The following is a 17,094-nucleotide window of genomic DNA, read 5'->3' on the forward strand; positions in this document are numbered from 1 at the left end:
GCCTTTGTGGTCTTCCTCCTTGAGAAAAAATAAGATTTGACGTGTTAAAAGCTAAGCTAGTAGCACGTGTGCGATCAGTGTTGTACTGTGCTGGTCAAAGTCAAATTGCCAATATATTCCAACCAAAGCGTATTTATTCTTCTTTGAAATATAACTCATGTGTGTTTCCGACAAATTTTTTTTTTTACCCGTAGACGAGAGAGAGTTTAAACAGTTTTGTATCTGGTGTTTTTTAACGATTAAAGTAAATGTTCATGTGTAGTGAAAAATTAAAAAATTGGACATGTAAAAATGATGTGGATAACACCGATCGAAACTAATTAAAACTTGTAATAGATATAGTTGTAAATGAAAAAATACGTACCTACGTGTATATATAACTATTTGTAAAAAGGGTAACATTTAATTCATCAGAAAATCAAATAAAAGGTAGCTAACGAACTTGTTAGCTAAGCTCTCACCCAAAATCGTCCGTGTCCTTACCCTTCATGGCTTCCACCTACAAATACACATGATTCAATTCAGTTACTAACTTTACTATATACCTGTCCGAGTTTATGGCCTTAAAAAAAACAATTGTCTTTTCTGGACTCTTGAGTCTCGAGGATGTGGATTGAAACCTAAATATAATTATTATGCATATATATAAATTTGTTGTCAGTTAATTTTGAACTTAAAACTCATAAAACGCACCTAACTGCAACACTTATTTTTCATTGATTGGCTATTAATTAGCGTAGGAAATAATACGTTGGTCATATAGTAATTATTCCACCATTTTCGCTAGATTACAGAAATAGTTGATATCGTATAAATCTACGTCAACAGTGTTGATATTCACATGATTTTAAAAATTAAATCACAAGATTACAGAAAAGGTACTGCATGCATTCTAGAATTTTTAGTACGTATGTATGCGCGAGTACATGTATAATAGGAAATATGGATGAGCCTTTTTCTATGCCAGCCAGCCTCTGAACTGTCGGACACGATATTTGGTGCGACGTATCATGTGATTACTCCATCACTTGCAATGAATATTTATGACTCACGATTCATATGAGTCGTGACTCGTGACGCTCGACTCATGAGTCATGCGGCTCATGCCTCGCACCACCTTTACCCCGACCGTTCCGTACGCTATACGCGTATTCAAGTACGTGACGTTGATTTCTTCACAAGTCTCTCTATATATAATATTATCACGCATATAATTAAACACCATCGCACGTGTGCATATATTATACTAGTTATTATATATTTGTCTTTGTCCAAATATTGTCTTTGTTTTATAAATAAACGTTTGAGGGTTCAAATAGTTGCAACCAATGGGGAAACATACAATTTCCAGATTATATGTTTTTTAACTAGTGTTAACTTAGAGATGCAATTAGCAATGTCGGTTAAATTTTTTTCATACTTAGATAAGGATCACGCTATGCACAGAACGTCCTTCTTCCCTTTGTTCTGCATCACACATAATACATTTTCGCGTTTGGAGTCATAAAACAAAGTGTGAATGGTGGTCTACGTTTATCAACATTAATCACAAAACAAATGTCGGTCAATGTCTAACTAATCAGAATTATGTGACCAAAAGTATATACATTGTTTGATGTATGTACATCTATACATGATACTACATTGAATTAAACAATGGTTCATAACTATACTTCTTCGCTAGAAACCTGTACAGAGCCAATCTAGGGATTAGCTAGATTTGTCAGTCAGTTTCGTGTTGCCTTATTTTCAAAATATTATTTTAAATAAAAAAGAATGAATAAATAGTGGAGAAGTACGATTGCTATATTTGTAATAGAAGTAGCTAAGACGTAGTCAGTGTTTGAAATAGTAGAGAAAGGTATGGGACTCAGACCAACTTTAGATTTCAACTGTTGTTCCTGACATTACGACTACTCTTCTTTTCTAGTTTACTTTTTGTTCGTGTACTTCTTCATCTCATAATATTGGGACAATGGAGTCATTTTACTCCATACTACTCTCATATGTATATATCAGTCAAGAAGTAAAATTTGTATTTAATTAGTTACAGTATCATATACTATTGAGCTTTTTGTAAACATGCCCATTAATCTTTTGTATGCTTATTAGACACACGGCTCCAAAGATGTATCATTTATTAGATTTCTCTTTACAAGAAGTGGATGTAAAAAAAATAGTAAAATCGTATAAAAGTGTTGGGAAAACGTTGCATTGAATGAAGAACCTCTAACTCTGTGGAAAAAAAAAAGCTTAAGATAAAGATAGAAATGGCAAGAACGGTGATTGATATATGCACTGTATGCATACGTGTGTCTATACAAAAAATAGTAATATATATGCATTTCAAGTAGCTTATATTGAGGAAGATTTTGCAATAAAGATCGAATAGTTACAATGTTGTGACATAATTATAATCGGTCACTATATGTAATAGACTGGGACCTGTCATATTCTCTCCTAACCAAAGAAAACTATAGGAACTATTGCAATTAAATTAAAACAATAATGTATAAAGTTTTTGAGTCATGACATAACATATATAAAAAGGCTTTACCTTACCATATCACTTTATATAATTATGTCCTCTTTGCCCACTCTCTCCGTTCTTTCTTAATCTTTGATATTTCTTATTCACTGAACACGAATAGGTGACATGAAACCTTGCATCCAAAGCTAGAAACAAATGAATCTAGTTTGATTTGTTGTAACCTTTTTCTTTCCTTTCTAATTTTTGTCTAAATTAATGATAATTATTACATACTATAGATTATATATCAACTAAATGAAAAAAGCTATACATGAAAATAATAATTTCAGCAAGATATTTTTTTGGTAGGAAGAAAATACATATGTACATTGTCTGAAATATTTTGTTAAATAAATATTTGAAGACTATGAAAACTAAAATCTTACTGAAAACATGTGATTTCGAAAATGGCATTCAACTAAATCATTTTGAAGTTACCAATTTTATAAATAAAATTATTAAGCAAGAGTTACGATAATCCCCCAAAAACACTATAACTAAAAAAACAGTGTACAATAATAGTGTTTAGTGTTTACAATATTTTCTTATATATGCAACTGTTGTTGACAAGAGAAAGAACAAATTATTGCGCCGTACAAACGTCTTTTTCTCCATTCCATTTGATAATTTTGTTTAGAAAATATATAATCATAACAGTTGTAGCGAGCTATCTCGTTAAGTGTTGTTGATGAAATTAATGGAATGTTTTCATTACTCAATAACTTTTGCATAAAAAGTGAAAAACGAATATGGAGGATACAAAAAAAAGTTTATACTTTTCTCAGCATTCATCAAAACATTGATCCCATCTCTTCTTCAGTAAACAAATCTTCGTTTAAACAACTTTCACATTTTTCCTATAAAAAAAAGTCATGAACACAATAATTTAGTCAAAAATAAATAATTTCTCCCTGCAACATTTTCATTTTCAACTTAAAACTTATGCAATTATAAGTCTAAACACCAAACAGAGATCTTCGGCTTGTAGACCAAAACCAGTTGTCAACAAGTCTACAACTACTTGCACAGTTGCACTGTTTATGAAAAAAAAAAGAGAATTGAGAAATACAAAATATCAGAAGTAAATTAAATACACACGAAAACATAAACTCAAAAAGAAAAAAAGAAAAAAAAACCTCTTAGTCATATTCTCTTTCTATCAATCTCTCTCAATATCAATCTCAATCTGCCCATATTTCTTGCTGTCAACAAATTCATTCAGCAATCTCCTCTTCTTCTCCCATCAACAACAAACTAAAAAATAAAGACCTTTCACAACATCAAAAACAAAACGAAACCCTTCTTCTTCCCACAAGAACCTCTCTTCAACAATGTCGTCTAGAAACCGGACGAGATCAAGAATCAACTTCTTCTTCACAAGAACTGTTCTTCTTCTCCTTCTCCTTCTTCTTCTAGGGTTCTGTAACGGAGCAAGAACAAATACGAACGTCTTCAACTCGAAACCACGCAAGGAACACAAAGACGCTGTTCCGTCTTCATCGAAACAGTTCTTGGGGTTCTTGCCACGTCACTTCCCAGTTCCAGCTTCTGGTCCCTCTAGAAAACACAATGATATCGGTTTACTTAGTTGGCATCGTTCTTCTCCTTGAACCAAAACCAAAAAAAAAAAACCCTTAAAAGGTCATCACCTTTTCTTTTTCTTAATTTCTTTCTATTAATTTGTTTTACTTTATAGTATTTCTTCTACTTTGGTTTTACTCTTCTACCTTTTGCTTATGAATTTCAAGCTGCTGTAAATGCTTTTTTTTTTCCTTTATCTATTTTCTTTTTGTGATGCTAAGAAAATGGTTGTTTTTTTTTTGGTTTGATTCATATCGAGAAGGCAAAACATTTATAATCTATTATGGATTTGTAACTCGAAGTTGTATTTTTTTTGTTTTCGATATCTCGAATATGTGTAATATTGCACGTATCAAAGTGTAAGAGCCTGCAGTCATCTTCATGATATACTTCGATCTTGTTATTATGATCAACTCGAGTGAAAGAAAAAAAAAAATCTTCTTTAAGTTTACAATTAGTTCGAAATTGACTTATGAATTTAAACAAGGACTAATTATGTGGTGTTTGTTTATATTTTTTTTTTAAGAATAGGTCAAATCGTTAAACTTAATGAGCTAATTGAAATATATGGCGTATCCAAAAAGTCTGATGTAGATTGGTCTTGAGATATATTATCGACTTTTTTTTTTTTTTTCATTTTCTTGGGATCCATCTATTTGTTTTCAATTATAACCAATAATGTCTTTGAAATGTCTATTGAGATTTGTCAATGTGATGGACCAAGTTTGCATCTAATTTTATAGCCAGATAATTTATTTTGACATTAAACGTGACATTTATGCCGGGAAGGTGATCATCATCAATAGCTATTTATATAGATCAGAAAGGTATCATCAATAAGAAAAAAAAATCTATTAAGTAATTTTTAAAAGTTGTATGATATTTTGAATTGCATGACAAATAAGAAATTTATATGCTGTTAATATAATTTAGATACGAAATCAAAGGAAGTAAGGAACCCTAATGATTCTTGTTAGACCCAAAAAAACACTGTAGCAATTAACCATCGTTTTTAAGAAGTCTAAATCAGATCTATGGATAATTGATTAGAAACCCAATCAAGTACTCTTCTATTTTTGTAAGTTGTTTAAAAATAGTCAGGGCTATAATTAACAGTACAGTCGTCATCATTACATGTTTGTTAAGAGTAATGAGTTCTGAAACCTCGAAAACTATCTTCTTCTTTTTTCACGTTCCGTCGTTTAAATTCAGGCAATCATGTCTTTTTCTATAAATTAGGTAACTCACGTACGACGACGAGTCCAGAGTCCAGACGGTCCCGTAACTAAAACATTGTTAGTGTTTTGGTAATAATTTAAACATTGTTTATATATGTACATCAGTCTTTATATAGGACAGTTGCAAACAATTTTTTTTTTTTTTTTGTCACCGTTGCAAACAAAATTATTATTATTATTATTTAAATTCATCAACCAAAAAATAATGTCAGTCCATTTTCATATTTTATAATTTCCACATTCCACTTTTTTACCAAAAAATGAATATAGCGAAATTGGCTGACAACTTGCGTCAACCATAATAGTTGGATAAATAATTGAAATCTATCGTATATGTTGTTCCATGGTTCCTCGACCTTCTTCATGAACGAAGCTTTGATCCCAAACAACAAGTCTGAAAATGCTTAAGAACTTGTTGCGACCAAATACAGAGAAAGTAATAGGAGAAAGACCTTATTTGTCAAAATAAAAAATATCCAACATTGACCAAGAAACAGCACAAACAACTTCAGCAGAACCATCAAACGTTATAAGCCAACCCAAAATCACGATTCAATAGGAGACTCAACTTTGTTCTCCTCAGCTGCAAAGAAGGGAATGGGTTTTTTCGGAGCGGGAAGCCGTCCGATGCTATCAACCTTATCTTGTTGCTTAGGAGGTGGTCGCGCTGCCTTAGGCAATAACCTTCCTTTCTTCTCAAACCATTCCGGTTTAAGCAATGCCCTTAAGCCCAATTTGTTGTAATACACTCGTCTCACTGATCCTCCTGCTGCTTCCACCACCTCTTTTGCCCTAACTGTCACTCTCGAAACCTGAAGTAAACATGCTATCACCGATTAATCGAATTTCTAACTATAACTTGGCACAAATTTGAAAATGCAGAGAGTATACAGAGCAAAAGTTCATAATGCAAATGGTAAACCTCGAAATGAAGTGGCCATTTAATCTCATCAGCACCACGACCCATTAGTCTTACTCCGTCTTCTATTTGCTTTCCTATGGCTCCAACATCCTGAAAGCCAGCGGAAATGGGTTTACTAAAGAGCAGAATCATCAACTCCATCTTAAACCGGTGAGTCAAGAGTGAGTATGATCGTACCTTGAGCGTTTTCATTGTGATCAATTCATGAGAATCTATCTCCCCAGCGTTTATGAGTTTAGCGATCTTTCCAAGACCAACGGGCTGCATCATACCACAATTATATCACCTTTTAGTAATTTGAACTCTGAAATTCCAATCCTGATCATCTACTTCACTACAAGCAGCTAATACAGAGCATTGATGGCATTCAGAAAGAAGAAAAAGTGTGACCCATCTGATTTAGATTCTCAAACCCGACCTAATCTAATGAATCAATGACAGCTGTAAACCCTTTGAATCAATGGAAGCTACAAAAACAGAAACTTGACCTCTAAAACAAATCCCAGAACTGAAAAGCACGAGCTTTTTCTTTACCTGGAAATGGAGCTTGAATTTGTTCTTGAAGCCACGTTTTGGTAAACGGCGTCGTAATGGAGTCTGCCCACCTTCAAAACCAAACTTCATGGTTCCTCTAGCTTTTTGCCCCTTGTGACCTCTTCCAGCAGTTTTACCTTTACCAGACCCAATACCTCTACCTTTCCTCGTCTTGAGTTTTCTGGGCACATTGTCTCTCAGATCGTTCAAGCTCAGTAAACTGTACGCTCTAATTCCCTGAAACGAGGAAGCTCTGCTCATAAAGGTAGGAATTTGAGCAAAGCTCGGAGAAGTACGGCATTGAAGAAGTGGCGAAGAAGTGATGAATCTGGGTTTTGCGGTTTGGTGAATCGAAGTCGAAGAATTGATGAGTGATGTTGATATGATCGATGAGATTCTTCTTCGTATCATTTCTTCGTTGCGGGATCAAATCAGATTTTGGAATTTGAGATCTTTTTTCTGAAATTTTACCATTCCATTTCGGGGGATTTTAGGGTTTATGAGATTTCAGTGAAGAGCTTCTTCTTCTGGATCAACAACATTTATCGTTGTTGTTTGCAGCCATCGTTGCATTCGTATTTGGGCTTCTTCAGCCCTGTCATTTAAAGCCCATTTATGATCCAAGGTTCTAAGCACAAATTCCGGTTAGGTGCCCACATTACTCGATTGATTTTTCCGGTTTAGTGGAAGAACCAAATGTATTTCCCAAACAACGTCGTTTTGCGTGAGAAGAAGAGAGAGATAAATAAATTTGTAACGGGATTTAGGTCATCGCCGCATCGATTTTTCTCCGGTAACTATTCTCTCTCTCATTTAGCCGTCGACGAAGTAACCCTTCTTTCTCAGTCGTCGCTTCCTCGTTATGAATTTGCGATTTTGATTGGTTTGAGTTCTCTGATGTCTAAAAGCTTAAGCTTTTTTCTCTTCTAGGTTTTGCAGGTTTTGTGAAATCGTGAGACCTGATTTTGAGGAAGAGATGGCATTGGATTACCAACCTAACGAAAGTTTCATAGTCAATAACTTCGAGCAGCTAGAAGAGACTGAAGTGTCCCATTCTGACGATGAGATTTGGATTTTCCAATTCCCTATATCCCGAGTATGTTTAGTTTTTATTTTATTTTATGGAGTTAAATTTGGTTGAGCTTGTTCAGTGAAGTTTAACGCAATTGATCTTATTGCAATGTTCTATTCAACTATAGGGATCTGCTTCATCGCAGTTTCCAGAAATAGGTGGTGACGATATCAAGATTGATGATTTTGACAAAGATGGATCAATTGGAGGATTTGTGGATTCATCTGGTAAGCTTATCATGGACTTGATCTCCAAAGGTTGGCTCATTATCTACGTTAGTGGTTGAATTAATTTGCCATTCTCTGGTTTTGATAGGTACCAAGTTTGACCTTGTTAGCTATGCTCCTCAAGATACTGAATCTACTGTGATTTTACCTTCTGAAGAATCCGTGATTGGTATATTCCCCCACATTGCTCTAGAAGTAACTCATGTGTCTGGTCTTAATCGTTCAGTTTACTCAGCCTTGCCTGCTTCTTTAATGATTCTTAATGTTATTCTCCGTTTCATGGTAGGTGGGAGTATTTCTCGGCGAGTTGCGTTAGTTCGTTACCCTGAACCAACCGAGCTGCTTCAGACTATAAAGGCCAGAAGCCAGCAGAAGCTTGTTGGAGCAGTGACGAGTTCCTCTGGGAAATACTCTAACCCAAGTCAAAGTAGCCGCCATAAAAGTGGACAGTCGGTTCGACACTCAGCTTCCTCACGTAGCAGCAAACAGAAGAGCCTGTTCTCCAGCTTCACGGATGCTCCAAAGTCACCAAAAAGAAAACATTCAGAGTCTGCCTCAGGTAAACATGGGAACTCAACAAGTACGGTTTCAGGCTCTTCAGAACGATCGGGAAAGTCCAAGAAGAAGAAGAAGGTGAAGATGGAAGAGTAGTAATTGTTCTTTAAAACAAGTGTTCTTGATGGTTAAGATGTTGAATTTCGAATATGCAAACGATAAACATCCAGTATTGTGTTCAAATTTATAAGTAATCTCGCCTTACATGATTATTTAAGTACAAGCTTATTATTAACTTACCTTGGAACTGGTCAAAGTTAAATACAGGCTTTTTATCTTAAGCAAGGTGCAAGATTAATACAACAGCTAAGGTCTGTTGCTGTCTTTTTGACTTCAAGCCTCTGTGGTTGGAGTTGTTTCGGAGTGTTGTGATTCTGGCTTCCATTGTTGTGGAGTTTGAACCTTCTTTATAGAGAGGGCATGGATTTCTTTCATCTCTTCTTCAAGAGCAGCGTTTACAATGCGGTGCCTCTCAAGCAATCTCTTCGCTTCAAACTGTTCCGAGACAATCTCAACCACAAAACTCGCACCGCAGCTGGAACAAAGAGTAAAGCTTTAAGATTGAGAACTGGAAATTACAGATGTCAAAAGTCATAGATTGAAGAAATGGAAGGTGGTGACGGTTTAGTGATCAGAAGACTTTACCCTCCAGATGTGTCGATGACTTCCTAGTTTTACATATAAATCAAGCCAAATGACTAAATTAGTGATGTATACAGAGAAAGATCACAAAGTAAACTTGTTGCTTCAATAATCTCATATTATAATTCACACAAACCACATAAATGAGTGTATGAGTCAATCTAAGAACAAAACATGCGTAAGATCCAATTTAGTAATTCTATTTTTCATCAAGAGACCAGCTCAAAAAATTTCAAACTGTCATTATCTGCAAATCCATCTTTCTCCAATATATCAAAGAACAGAGGATGCATGTGTGATAAATCAAAGTTCTAAATTTCGTCTTACTTTTTGGACAGCTTCAGTAGCCATAAACAGAATAAAAGTTGCAGCAGGTAAGGGAATCAATAGACTTACCAGATGAACAGGATTGAGTTTTGAAGTCAATGTAGCTATGACTTGCTCCTTGGATACACCCATCTGCTTAAAGTTTGTGCAGCGGTGATTTGCTAAAACTTAGTGTGTCCTTAATGACTCTAAATGGGTGAACCAAGTGAATACGGGACCCGACCCGAATATATTCTCTTCTTCTCAACTTTATGACATTCGATACTATCCATAAACACACCATAAACCCAAAAAGGGTAAGAAAATGTAACCCAAACCTAACCTGATCTTTAATGGGCTGTATTTTTCGGTCCATCATCCGAATTTGCGATCATGGATTTAGCATCGGCATTCGCATTCAGTCTTGGCACCAACCAAATAAGAAATTGACAATACGTACAGAAAACTTAACCAAGAAATACAAAACAAGGCTTTTGAAGTTGTCCTATGCCCCACTGTATAAATTTGACCGTTATGTGGAGGATTTGTTTTATTGTCATTATATGGACAACATGGGTACTGTAAATAAAAAGCATATACTTATTTCTTTTTTTTCTGTAATATCCACCCCCTGCTCGATTCAGTAGGAAAAACAATAATATACAATGCATCAAAATAAAGATTCGAATACAAATCTTTTCTATGATTAGAGAGCGTTTTTATATATTTCTAATTTGCGTAGTAGCTAGTACAAACACAAATCAGATTAACGTCCTTTTTGAGTACAATATAAATTTAGGTTTACCACACACACAAAAAAAAAAACCATAAGTATGAATTATATATTATAATAAAAAATCTTGGTCTCTCTATAATAATTCTTTTCATGGCCGCAGAGAATTTGTAGGACAATAAACTCTTCTTTGACCATCCCTTTAACACCTCCTCTCTCTCTCTCAAATCTCTCGGAAGATAAAAGGCTAAATTAAGAGAGAGAGATAAATATTTTGGTTTCTCATTATCTGTGAGTTTTTAACGAGAGATGGGAAACTGTGCCATCAAGCCAAAGGTTCTCAAAGATTCTGAGGAGGATCTTGTTCCGGTGGAGCGAGATTCGGTGGCTCCTGTTGATCATCATGACAAAGATCCGGCGCCTGAGAAGAGCGAGAACAATGCTCCTAACCCCGCAGAGGAGGAGGAAGCTGCGGCTGCTGCACGACGGAGCGAGAAGGGAAAAGAGATTTTGATTGAAGATGACGTTGACGAAAACCACAAACGCCCATCTCTCAGTCACTTGTTTCATGAGGTAATGTTCATATATATAATTGTTTGCAATACTATTCAACAAAATATGGATATTATTAGATTCAAATGTTTATGTGTGATGATTAGTCATATAATTAGCAAATAATAATTGAGATTCAAATCAAAAGTTATATTATTTCATTGTTAAGCTTTTTTGTACATTCTTCTTGATATTATGGCCGGCAAGTGATGAGGAACCAGACCGTATTTTCTTTAAGGAGTTTATATAAAAAGCTTCTCTTGCCTTCTAAGTTTTAACTTAAGGACCACTTTTTTTTGAAAATTAAAATATTTTCAATAGTTAGTGCATATGTTTTTACATTTTATATTTGTGGAAGTGGAAACTAAAGTGACAATAATTTGTTTGACCCAAAAGAAAAGAGTTACAATAATTTTATATACCAGCATTTCCAAACCGGACCGGTTTATTTTCTGGTTTTCTCACTTTTCATATCAATTTGGATGAGTTTTTGTTTTTACAGGACAAGACAGTAGTATTGGAAAAAGAAGTAATTGATCTATCGCCGATAAAATCAGAGGCCAATGAAAACAAAACCGGTCCTTCAGAGGTTCCAAAGCTTGATACTTCTGCTCTAACAGCTTCTACTGTCAAAGCTCCGGAAGAAACCTTTGACGTCCAGACTCGAAATGACCTCGAAGTTAAGATTCCAAAAGATTCTGAGGTTAAGTCTCCTGAAACTCCTAAAGCTAAGGAAGCTGAAGAGAATTTTTCAGAGAATTGGGAAGTTAAGTTCCCAGAGGAGTTGGAAGCTAAGAAAACATCTGAAGTTGTTAAGGTTGAAGAAGAGTCTAAACTTCCACAGGTTTCTGCTCCTCAATTGTCTGAAGTTGAATCAAATGTTCCTGAGGTTTTGGAGGATAAGAATATTCCAGAGGTTTCTGCTCCTGTATTGTCTGAAGTTAAGGATGCAAAAGAATCAAACGTTCCTGAGGTTTTGGAGGACAAGAATATTTCAGAAGTTTCTGCTCCTGCACTGTCTGAAATTAAGGTTACAAAAGAGTCAGATGTTCCTGAGGTCTTAGAGGATAAGGACATTCAAGAAGTTAAGACTGATGAAGTTAAAGTAGCAGAATCAGAACTTTTAAAGGTTTCAGAAGTTAAATCTACGGAGGATTTAGATATCAAAGTTCCAGAGGTTTTTGAAGTCAAGACTCCTGAGACATCGAAGGTTGAGGTCATAGATGAATCTGCAGTTAAAACTGATCAAGAAGCATTGAACGCTAAGAATGCAGATGAAACAAAAGCTCCAGAGTTTAAAGATGCTCAAGAAAAGCTCGAAAATCCTGAGGGAGACAAAGAAATGGTGTTGCCTAAAACAGAGGAAGAAGCAAAAGCTGCGTCTTTGGAGAAGCAAGTCAACGAGTCTACTACATTGCCTGATTTAGGAACCACCAAATGACTTACGAGAGACTACAGAGAAATTACCAACCAGGAGTAGCTAAAATTATATATTTTTTTAAAAAACCATTTCATGGTTTATAAAACAAAAACAAATCACTAAAAAAAACGATTTAGCATATTCTTTAGGCAATTTCAGTTTATGTCCCTTGTTTGATATCTCTTATTGTTGTTGTTTATTTTTTTATTTTTCACAAAAATATGGGGATAATTAGTCTTTTTGCATGTCCCCAAGTTGTACACTTTGCAAAAGATCGAAAAGATCATTTCTTGAAACAAATAAAGAAATTTTCGTTTAACAATTTAACTTACATATGTTTAGTAAATTTTAACATATTCAGCCGGTTGATGATCATCATTAATAATCACACGAAAATCAAAATAAGAATAAAGTTTGTGACCAGTATTTTACATATATATAGCTCTCTCTTTTTTTTTTCATAACACACAACCTATGAAAAGTTAGAAACCACCCTAAGTTAAGTGATAAAGTAAAAGTAGTTAAAGCAAAGATTTCTTAAGAGATTCTAGACTCTACTATATGTGAATGATTAGTCACATGTATCATAAAAAGCCTAATTTTTAGCACATCTTATATATATATAGATAAAAGCTAATACAATATCTCTCAACTAATGACAACCTTCACTTCATTGCACACGACATCGTTTTCTTTCTGTAGATCAATCTTATCTCCAACACCACTGTTTTTCCTCTCTCTGCTTTTCCCCCACAACACACAGTAGAGTCCTATGATCAACAATAATCCACCTACGATACTACAAAACATATTACACATGCGTCAGTTAATTTTCTTGAATAGATAAGAAAAATGAAGATATATTCAAGAAGATTTTTGTAGAACCTTCCAAGACTGATGATCTCGCATAAAAGAATCGCTGAGGAGAGGAGAGTGAAGACGAGAGACAAAGGAGTGAACATCGATAGGAAGACAGGTCCTCTCTTTTCTATTACCCATGATTGCAAATAATATGCCACGCCTGTTACAATGAACCCCTGCGTATAATATAATGTCACGTTTAGATTTATTAATATAAATATTCTTTGAATTTATGACATACTGTATTAGTTTATTATGAAATGAAATAGAGTGAGATAATTACGCAGTAAATGACTGCAACGAGTCTTAGGTTCCAACCAAGCTTCCATGCGGAAATATCTCTCTCGAAAGCAATTGCGATGACAAAGGATTGAATCGAACTCAAGAGACAATGAAGTGTTGTGAAGTATAGCTTCGAAGGGTAGAGCTTTAACACACGGCCCTGTTTTAAAAACGAGACCAAACTAATATCAAAGATAGCAGAGAATTTTGTCACAGTTACTCTTGAATGTTAGGGTTTAAACTTTGGCTAATACGCAACTCTTCAGCCTATACAGTAGTTTCAATGGGATAAATGTTTAAATCAATTTGAAAATATAGATATATATAGATACCTGTAAAACGAGCCAGAGACCCCATAAAATGTTGGAGGCGATCATGAGGAAACAGCCTTTGAGCCACGAAGTGGAACCGTCGGAAACATCATTCCGGTGAAGATGTTCTTGGCCGTGATAGAGATGATGGCATAAAGGTAATTTCAGTAGTGGACCTTTGTAAAGTGCCAAGGTAATTACCCCTCCCATGCACACAGTGATCCCTACAAGCTTTGCTGTTCCTTGTATGCTCATAACCTTAAGCCTCTCCATTCTTTAATTTATTATTAAAAAAATATAAGTATGTATATCTTAGAAAGAGTAATTAATTAGGTATTAATTAATTAAAAAGGTGTCAACTTAGCATGTATTTGTAATTAGGTATACCCAAATAAGAGAGCCAAGAAGAAAGTGATGGCCGGAAGAGAAGCTGTTGTGGCTGCGGCTAAAGTCGCCGACGTGTATGATAATGCGATACCGTTTAAGTCCAAGCTCATTGTCACACTGAAACCCCCAACATACATAAAGTTTAACATAATTCAACATATATAACGTTAGTACATATATATAGTATTGTAGTGTTCGTTGTATTTTTCCCTTTGCGCATTTTTTTTTGTTTATTTCTTAAGTTTATGAACTTTCTACAAATAATTTTAATTATTTTCCTTTAAAAACACACAACAGTGTAAACGCATAAAGAAAAAAAAAATTCCAATTCGCTTTTGTTCTGTATAAACTTTACATGTTAAATTACATTTTATCAAGAAATACAAGAAAACGTAAATATTTGTGCAATTCATACTATTATGGATTTTTATGTTTTGCTTTGTATATTTTGCAATATAAAATGATGCTAGATTGAAGAACAAGCAAAATTGGAGTTTTGTTACTTTAAATGGACATAAACATATACACGCAAACAAAAATCTCGAAGCAAATGAAATAAAATGTACTTTTTTCTTGTTTAAGGGCTAATAAAAATGTACTTGAAGCAGACATACCCAAATAAAGAGAGCATGAAGATCTTGATGAAGGTCACAAATGAAAGAGGTGGAGCACTTTTCCTACAGGAAGAAATAAAAAGAATACAATGAACATATTTAGAAAGTTTACAAAAATTTATGGTACATACACACAGACATAGACAGGGAGATCGAGAAAGAGAGAGTAATATAGAGATATGTACCGCTCGAAGAAGAAAGCAAGAGGAGCCAAGAAGATGGTAGCAAAAGCTTGACGATAGAAAACGAAGACGAAAGTGTTCATTCCACCATTGAAGACGGCTTTGGAGATCAAGAACATGATCGTATATATGACTTGTATTATAGTCACCATCATATATGGTTTCTTTGACTCCATGTCCATCGATCGATTTGATGATGTTTGGTTTTGTTTGTGAATTCTTGGAGATGTATAAATGGGATACTGTTTATAATGTTCTTCTCTGTCTCTTTTCTCTTCTTTTTTCTTTTCTTCTGAATATAGTTTAGTGTTCTTCCTTTAAGTTAGAATAAGAAACTAAGTGGGGTATTTATATAAGTACAGACGCAAGCACGCATCAGTTTGATATCTTGTTACGGTAGTGTTACAAAGTAACGAAATAAATATTTTTATAAGTACGTAACTAAGATAGTGGTTGATTATAATTTGGTTATCTTCTTCTTTTTAATGAGTTCATAATTTCATCATTATTATTTTTTGTTTTTGATATATATATATATATATATATATATATATATATATGATTCTCAAGAAAGACGTCACAATCTAACTATTACCAACCAAATTATATTATTTTCGATGTTGTCTAAAAGTATATATTTTTTCTCTTTCCGTCCATTAATCACCACACTTTCTAGATCTACTGCAGGGTGTGGCTTTATATAGTTTACAACACTTTGAATGTGAATCATAGATTTAAAGAAAATAGACACTGGTTAGTAAAATGATGAAATCACATTTTTTCAAAAGGAATATAATGATGAATCCATGAAGTTAAAAAAAAAAGACATGAAAGAAAGAGGGAAGATAGCTGCAATAATGAAACATTTAGTAAATCTTACATATAATAAGGTTTTTTGTTGTTTTTAATGTGGACACATAATGGTTTTGATTGAAAGAGATAAGGCTCGTGTTCTGTTGGATTTCCTAATTACACAATACACTGATTGGAATCGCAATTACGTTCAATCGTTATGCAATCATGTACGTCATTATGATGCTTCTCAAATTAAAGAAGAAAATGATTCCATACCAATTAGCGCGTGACTATTAATTATTGCTATGGAATGGTAACGTCATATATTATAGAACTCAGGTTGATCATCGTTGTTTTATTTAAAAGAAACGACAGAACCGAATAAAATAGTAGTAGTTGATCGCAAACCTATAGTAGTAATAAAAAATGACTCTTGTTCCACTCACAATCAGACCAAACACTATCCCTACAAAGGTGAGGAGTCATATATGAACTCTGATTGAAAATATATAGCTATAGCGTGTGTGGTCACACTCACACACCCGCCTTTACCTGGACGGTTCGTGAAACATGCATGTTACTGTGTGCAACGTTCATTATTGATTTGTCAAAAAGAGGTTCAAAATTGATACGTAATTTGATTGGTTTAGTTAAGTAATACATCGAGAGATATTATTTATTGGAACAGTTAAAGTTCTCTGATCCGCTTTTTGTGCATATTGATTATTGAATACTAGTTAGTATATCTGGATTTTGTAGACTCAGTCATGACTCATGACCCATTACAGAGAAGCCTAAAAAATAAGTTGTCCCTTGGGAGATATATCCGATAAAACTAAAGACGCCTAGCTAGGACTCCACATCTTTTTCTTTCTTTTTTTATGTTGTTGTCTACAGCTCTACATACATCTTGTTAATAAAGATATGAGAATCAATTTAAAAGAAACCGTTAAAGTTAGGAAATAAAATTCAAAAGGACCAATGAGATAAAGTGTTTGATGACCCATATAGACATGTGTGGTTTTACATATAGAAGGGCAAAAGCAGAATGTGATTGTACAAACGCATACGTCCAGGTCACCACGAGTTATGGCCATGCAAAACTAATCCGTATATGAGATCTCTATAGGATATATATTATTTCATAGATTTTTATGAGTCTCTTGTCCCTTTCCCCCTTTCTAAAACATTTTTTTCTAATTTCGTGTCTAAATACATATAGCATGTGCTGCTGGGTCGTTCAAACCAACATAAAAAAACCTGGAATACCTTTTTTAAGAACCCACATTTTATTTTGCCAAATTCATGGTCTTGATAAATAGTATAATTGGTATCGTTTAGTATTTTTTT

The 17,094-nt window shown here is 34.2% G+C and overlaps 6 protein-coding genes across 7 annotated transcripts; 3 read left to right on the plus strand and 3 right to left on the minus strand.

Annotated features, from left to right (window-relative positions):
- The first annotated feature begins 3,631 nt into the window (after window positions 1–3,631).
- LOC17875754 (protein IDA-LIKE 2) lies at window positions 3,632–4,151 on the plus strand. The gene has a single exon (XM_006281326.2). It carries the CDS (start codon window positions 3,862–3,864, stop codon window positions 4,138–4,140), a length of 279 nt encoding a protein of 92 aa, XP_006281388.1. The 5' UTR covers window positions 3,632–3,861; the 3' UTR covers window positions 4,141–4,151.
- Window positions 4,152–5,648: 1,497 nt separating this feature from the next.
- Window positions 5,649–7,318, minus strand: LOC17875129 (50S ribosomal protein L15). Its single transcript, XM_006280859.2, has 4 exons — window positions 6,806–7,318; window positions 6,449–6,532; window positions 6,272–6,361; window positions 5,649–6,161 (listed from the first exon to the last, which is right to left on the minus strand). Exons 1-4 carry the CDS (start codon window positions 7,214–7,216, stop codon window positions 5,895–5,897), a joined length of 852 nt encoding a protein of 283 aa, XP_006280921.1. The 5' UTR covers window positions 7,217–7,318; the 3' UTR covers window positions 5,649–5,894.
- A 199-nt stretch (window positions 7,319–7,517) lies between these two features.
- Window positions 7,518–8,871, plus strand: LOC17875242 (mediator-associated protein 2). Of its 2 annotated transcripts, none has more exons than XM_023783010.1 (5): window positions 7,518–7,598; window positions 7,736–7,901; window positions 8,005–8,104; window positions 8,193–8,273; window positions 8,391–8,871. In XM_023783010.1, the coding sequence occupies exons 2-5, from the start codon at window positions 7,782–7,784 to the stop codon at window positions 8,753–8,755; spliced, it is 666 nt and encodes a 221-aa protein (XP_023638778.1). In that variant the 5' UTR covers window positions 7,518–7,598; window positions 7,736–7,781; the 3' UTR covers window positions 8,756–8,871. The 2 variants fall into 2 exon arrangements, with proteins under 2 accessions (XP_023638778.1, XP_023638776.1); XM_023783008.1 differs by having other exon boundaries at window positions 7,563–7,633.
- LOC17876134 (protein BOLA2) lies at window positions 8,832–9,798 on the minus strand. The gene is made up of 3 exons (XM_006281324.2): window positions 9,698–9,798; window positions 9,305–9,327; window positions 8,832–9,194 (listed from the first exon to the last, which is right to left on the minus strand). The coding sequence occupies exons 1-3, from the start codon at window positions 9,758–9,760 to the stop codon at window positions 8,993–8,995; spliced, it is 288 nt and encodes a 95-aa protein (XP_006281386.1). The 5' UTR covers window positions 9,761–9,798; the 3' UTR covers window positions 8,832–8,992.
- A 770-nt stretch (window positions 9,799–10,568) lies between these two features.
- On the plus strand, window positions 10,569–12,631 carry LOC17875097 (neurofilament heavy polypeptide). Its single transcript, XM_006279579.2, has 2 exons — window positions 10,569–10,913; window positions 11,395–12,631. The coding sequence occupies exons 1-2, from the start codon at window positions 10,650–10,652 to the stop codon at window positions 12,331–12,333; spliced, it is 1,203 nt and encodes a 400-aa protein (XP_006279641.1). The 5' UTR covers window positions 10,569–10,649; the 3' UTR covers window positions 12,334–12,631.
- A 191-nt stretch (window positions 12,632–12,822) lies between these two features.
- Window positions 12,823–15,252, minus strand: LOC17877128 (WAT1-related protein At5g64700). Its single transcript, XM_006279580.2, has 7 exons — window positions 14,953–15,252; window positions 14,768–14,830; window positions 14,154–14,270; window positions 13,788–14,040; window positions 13,457–13,615; window positions 13,198–13,349; window positions 12,823–13,111 (listed from the first exon to the last, which is right to left on the minus strand). The coding sequence occupies exons 1-7, from the start codon at window positions 15,129–15,131 to the stop codon at window positions 12,961–12,963; spliced, it is 1,074 nt and encodes a 357-aa protein (XP_006279642.2). The 5' UTR covers window positions 15,132–15,252; the 3' UTR covers window positions 12,823–12,960.
- Window positions 15,253–17,094: the final 1,842 nt, after the last annotated feature.

The sequence above is a fragment of the Capsella rubella genome, unplaced genomic scaffold, assembly GCF_000375325.1.
Source record: "Capsella rubella cultivar Monte Gargano unplaced genomic scaffold, Caprub1_0 scaffold_8, whole genome shotgun sequence".
Classification (NCBI taxonomy): domain Eukaryota; kingdom Viridiplantae; phylum Streptophyta; class Magnoliopsida; order Brassicales; family Brassicaceae; genus Capsella; species Capsella rubella.

Bases quoted from the DNA above. Each gene is read 5' to 3' on its own strand.
- LOC17875242 (XM_023783010.1), top strand. From the start codon at position 7,782: ATGGCATTGGATTACCAACCTAACGAAAGTTTCATAGTCAATAACTTC. The intron at 8,105-8,192 runs GTAAGCTTATCA...TGGTTTTGATAG, and splicing joins AGGATTTGTGGATTCATCTG to GTACCAAGTTTGACCTTGTT. The intron at 8,274-8,390 runs GTATATTCCCCC...GTTTCATGGTAG, and splicing joins TTCTGAAGAATCCGTGATTG to GTGGGAGTATTTCTCGGCGA.
- LOC17877128 (XM_006279580.2), bottom strand. From the start codon at position 15,131: ATGGACATGGAGTCAAAGAAACCATATATGATGGTGACTATAATACAA. The intron at 14,831-14,952 runs GTACATATCTCT...TTCTTCCTGTAG, and splicing joins CTTGCTTTCTTCTTCGAGCG to GAAAAGTGCTCCACCTCTTT. The intron at 13,112-13,197 runs GTTCTACAAAAA...TATGTTTTGTAG, and splicing joins GAGATCATCAGTCTTGGAAG to TATCGTAGGTGGATTATTGT.
- LOC17875129 (XM_006280859.2), bottom strand. From the start codon at position 7,216: ATGATACGAAGAAGAATCTCATCGATCATATCAACATCACTCATCAAT. The intron at 6,533-6,805 runs GTAAAGAAAAAG...GGTATGATGCAG, and splicing joins AATTCAAGCTCCATTTCCAG to CCCGTTGGTCTTGGAAAGAT. The intron at 6,162-6,271 runs GTTTACCATTTG...TGTTTACTTCAG, and splicing joins AATGGCCACTTCATTTCGAG to GTTTCGAGAGTGACAGTTAG.
- LOC17875097 (XM_006279579.2), top strand. From the start codon at position 10,650: ATGGGAAACTGTGCCATCAAGCCAAAGGTTCTCAAAGATTCTGAGGAG. The intron at 10,914-11,394 runs GTAATGTTCATA...TTGTTTTTACAG, and splicing joins TCAGTCACTTGTTTCATGAG to GACAAGACAGTAGTATTGGA.
- LOC17875754 (XM_006281326.2), top strand. From the start codon at position 3,862: ATGTCGTCTAGAAACCGGACGAGATCAAGAATCAACTTCTTCTTCACA.
- LOC17876134 (XM_006281324.2), bottom strand. From the start codon at position 9,760: ATGGGTGTATCCAAGGAGCAAGTCATAGCTACATTGACTTCAAAACTC. The intron at 9,328-9,697 runs GTAAGTCTATTG...ATGTAAAACTAG, and splicing joins AACTCAATCCTGTTCATCTG to GAAGTCATCGACACATCTGG. The intron at 9,195-9,304 runs GTAAAGTCTTCT...TCTTTGTTCCAG, and splicing joins GTCATCGACACATCTGGAGG to CTGCGGTGCGAGTTTTGTGG.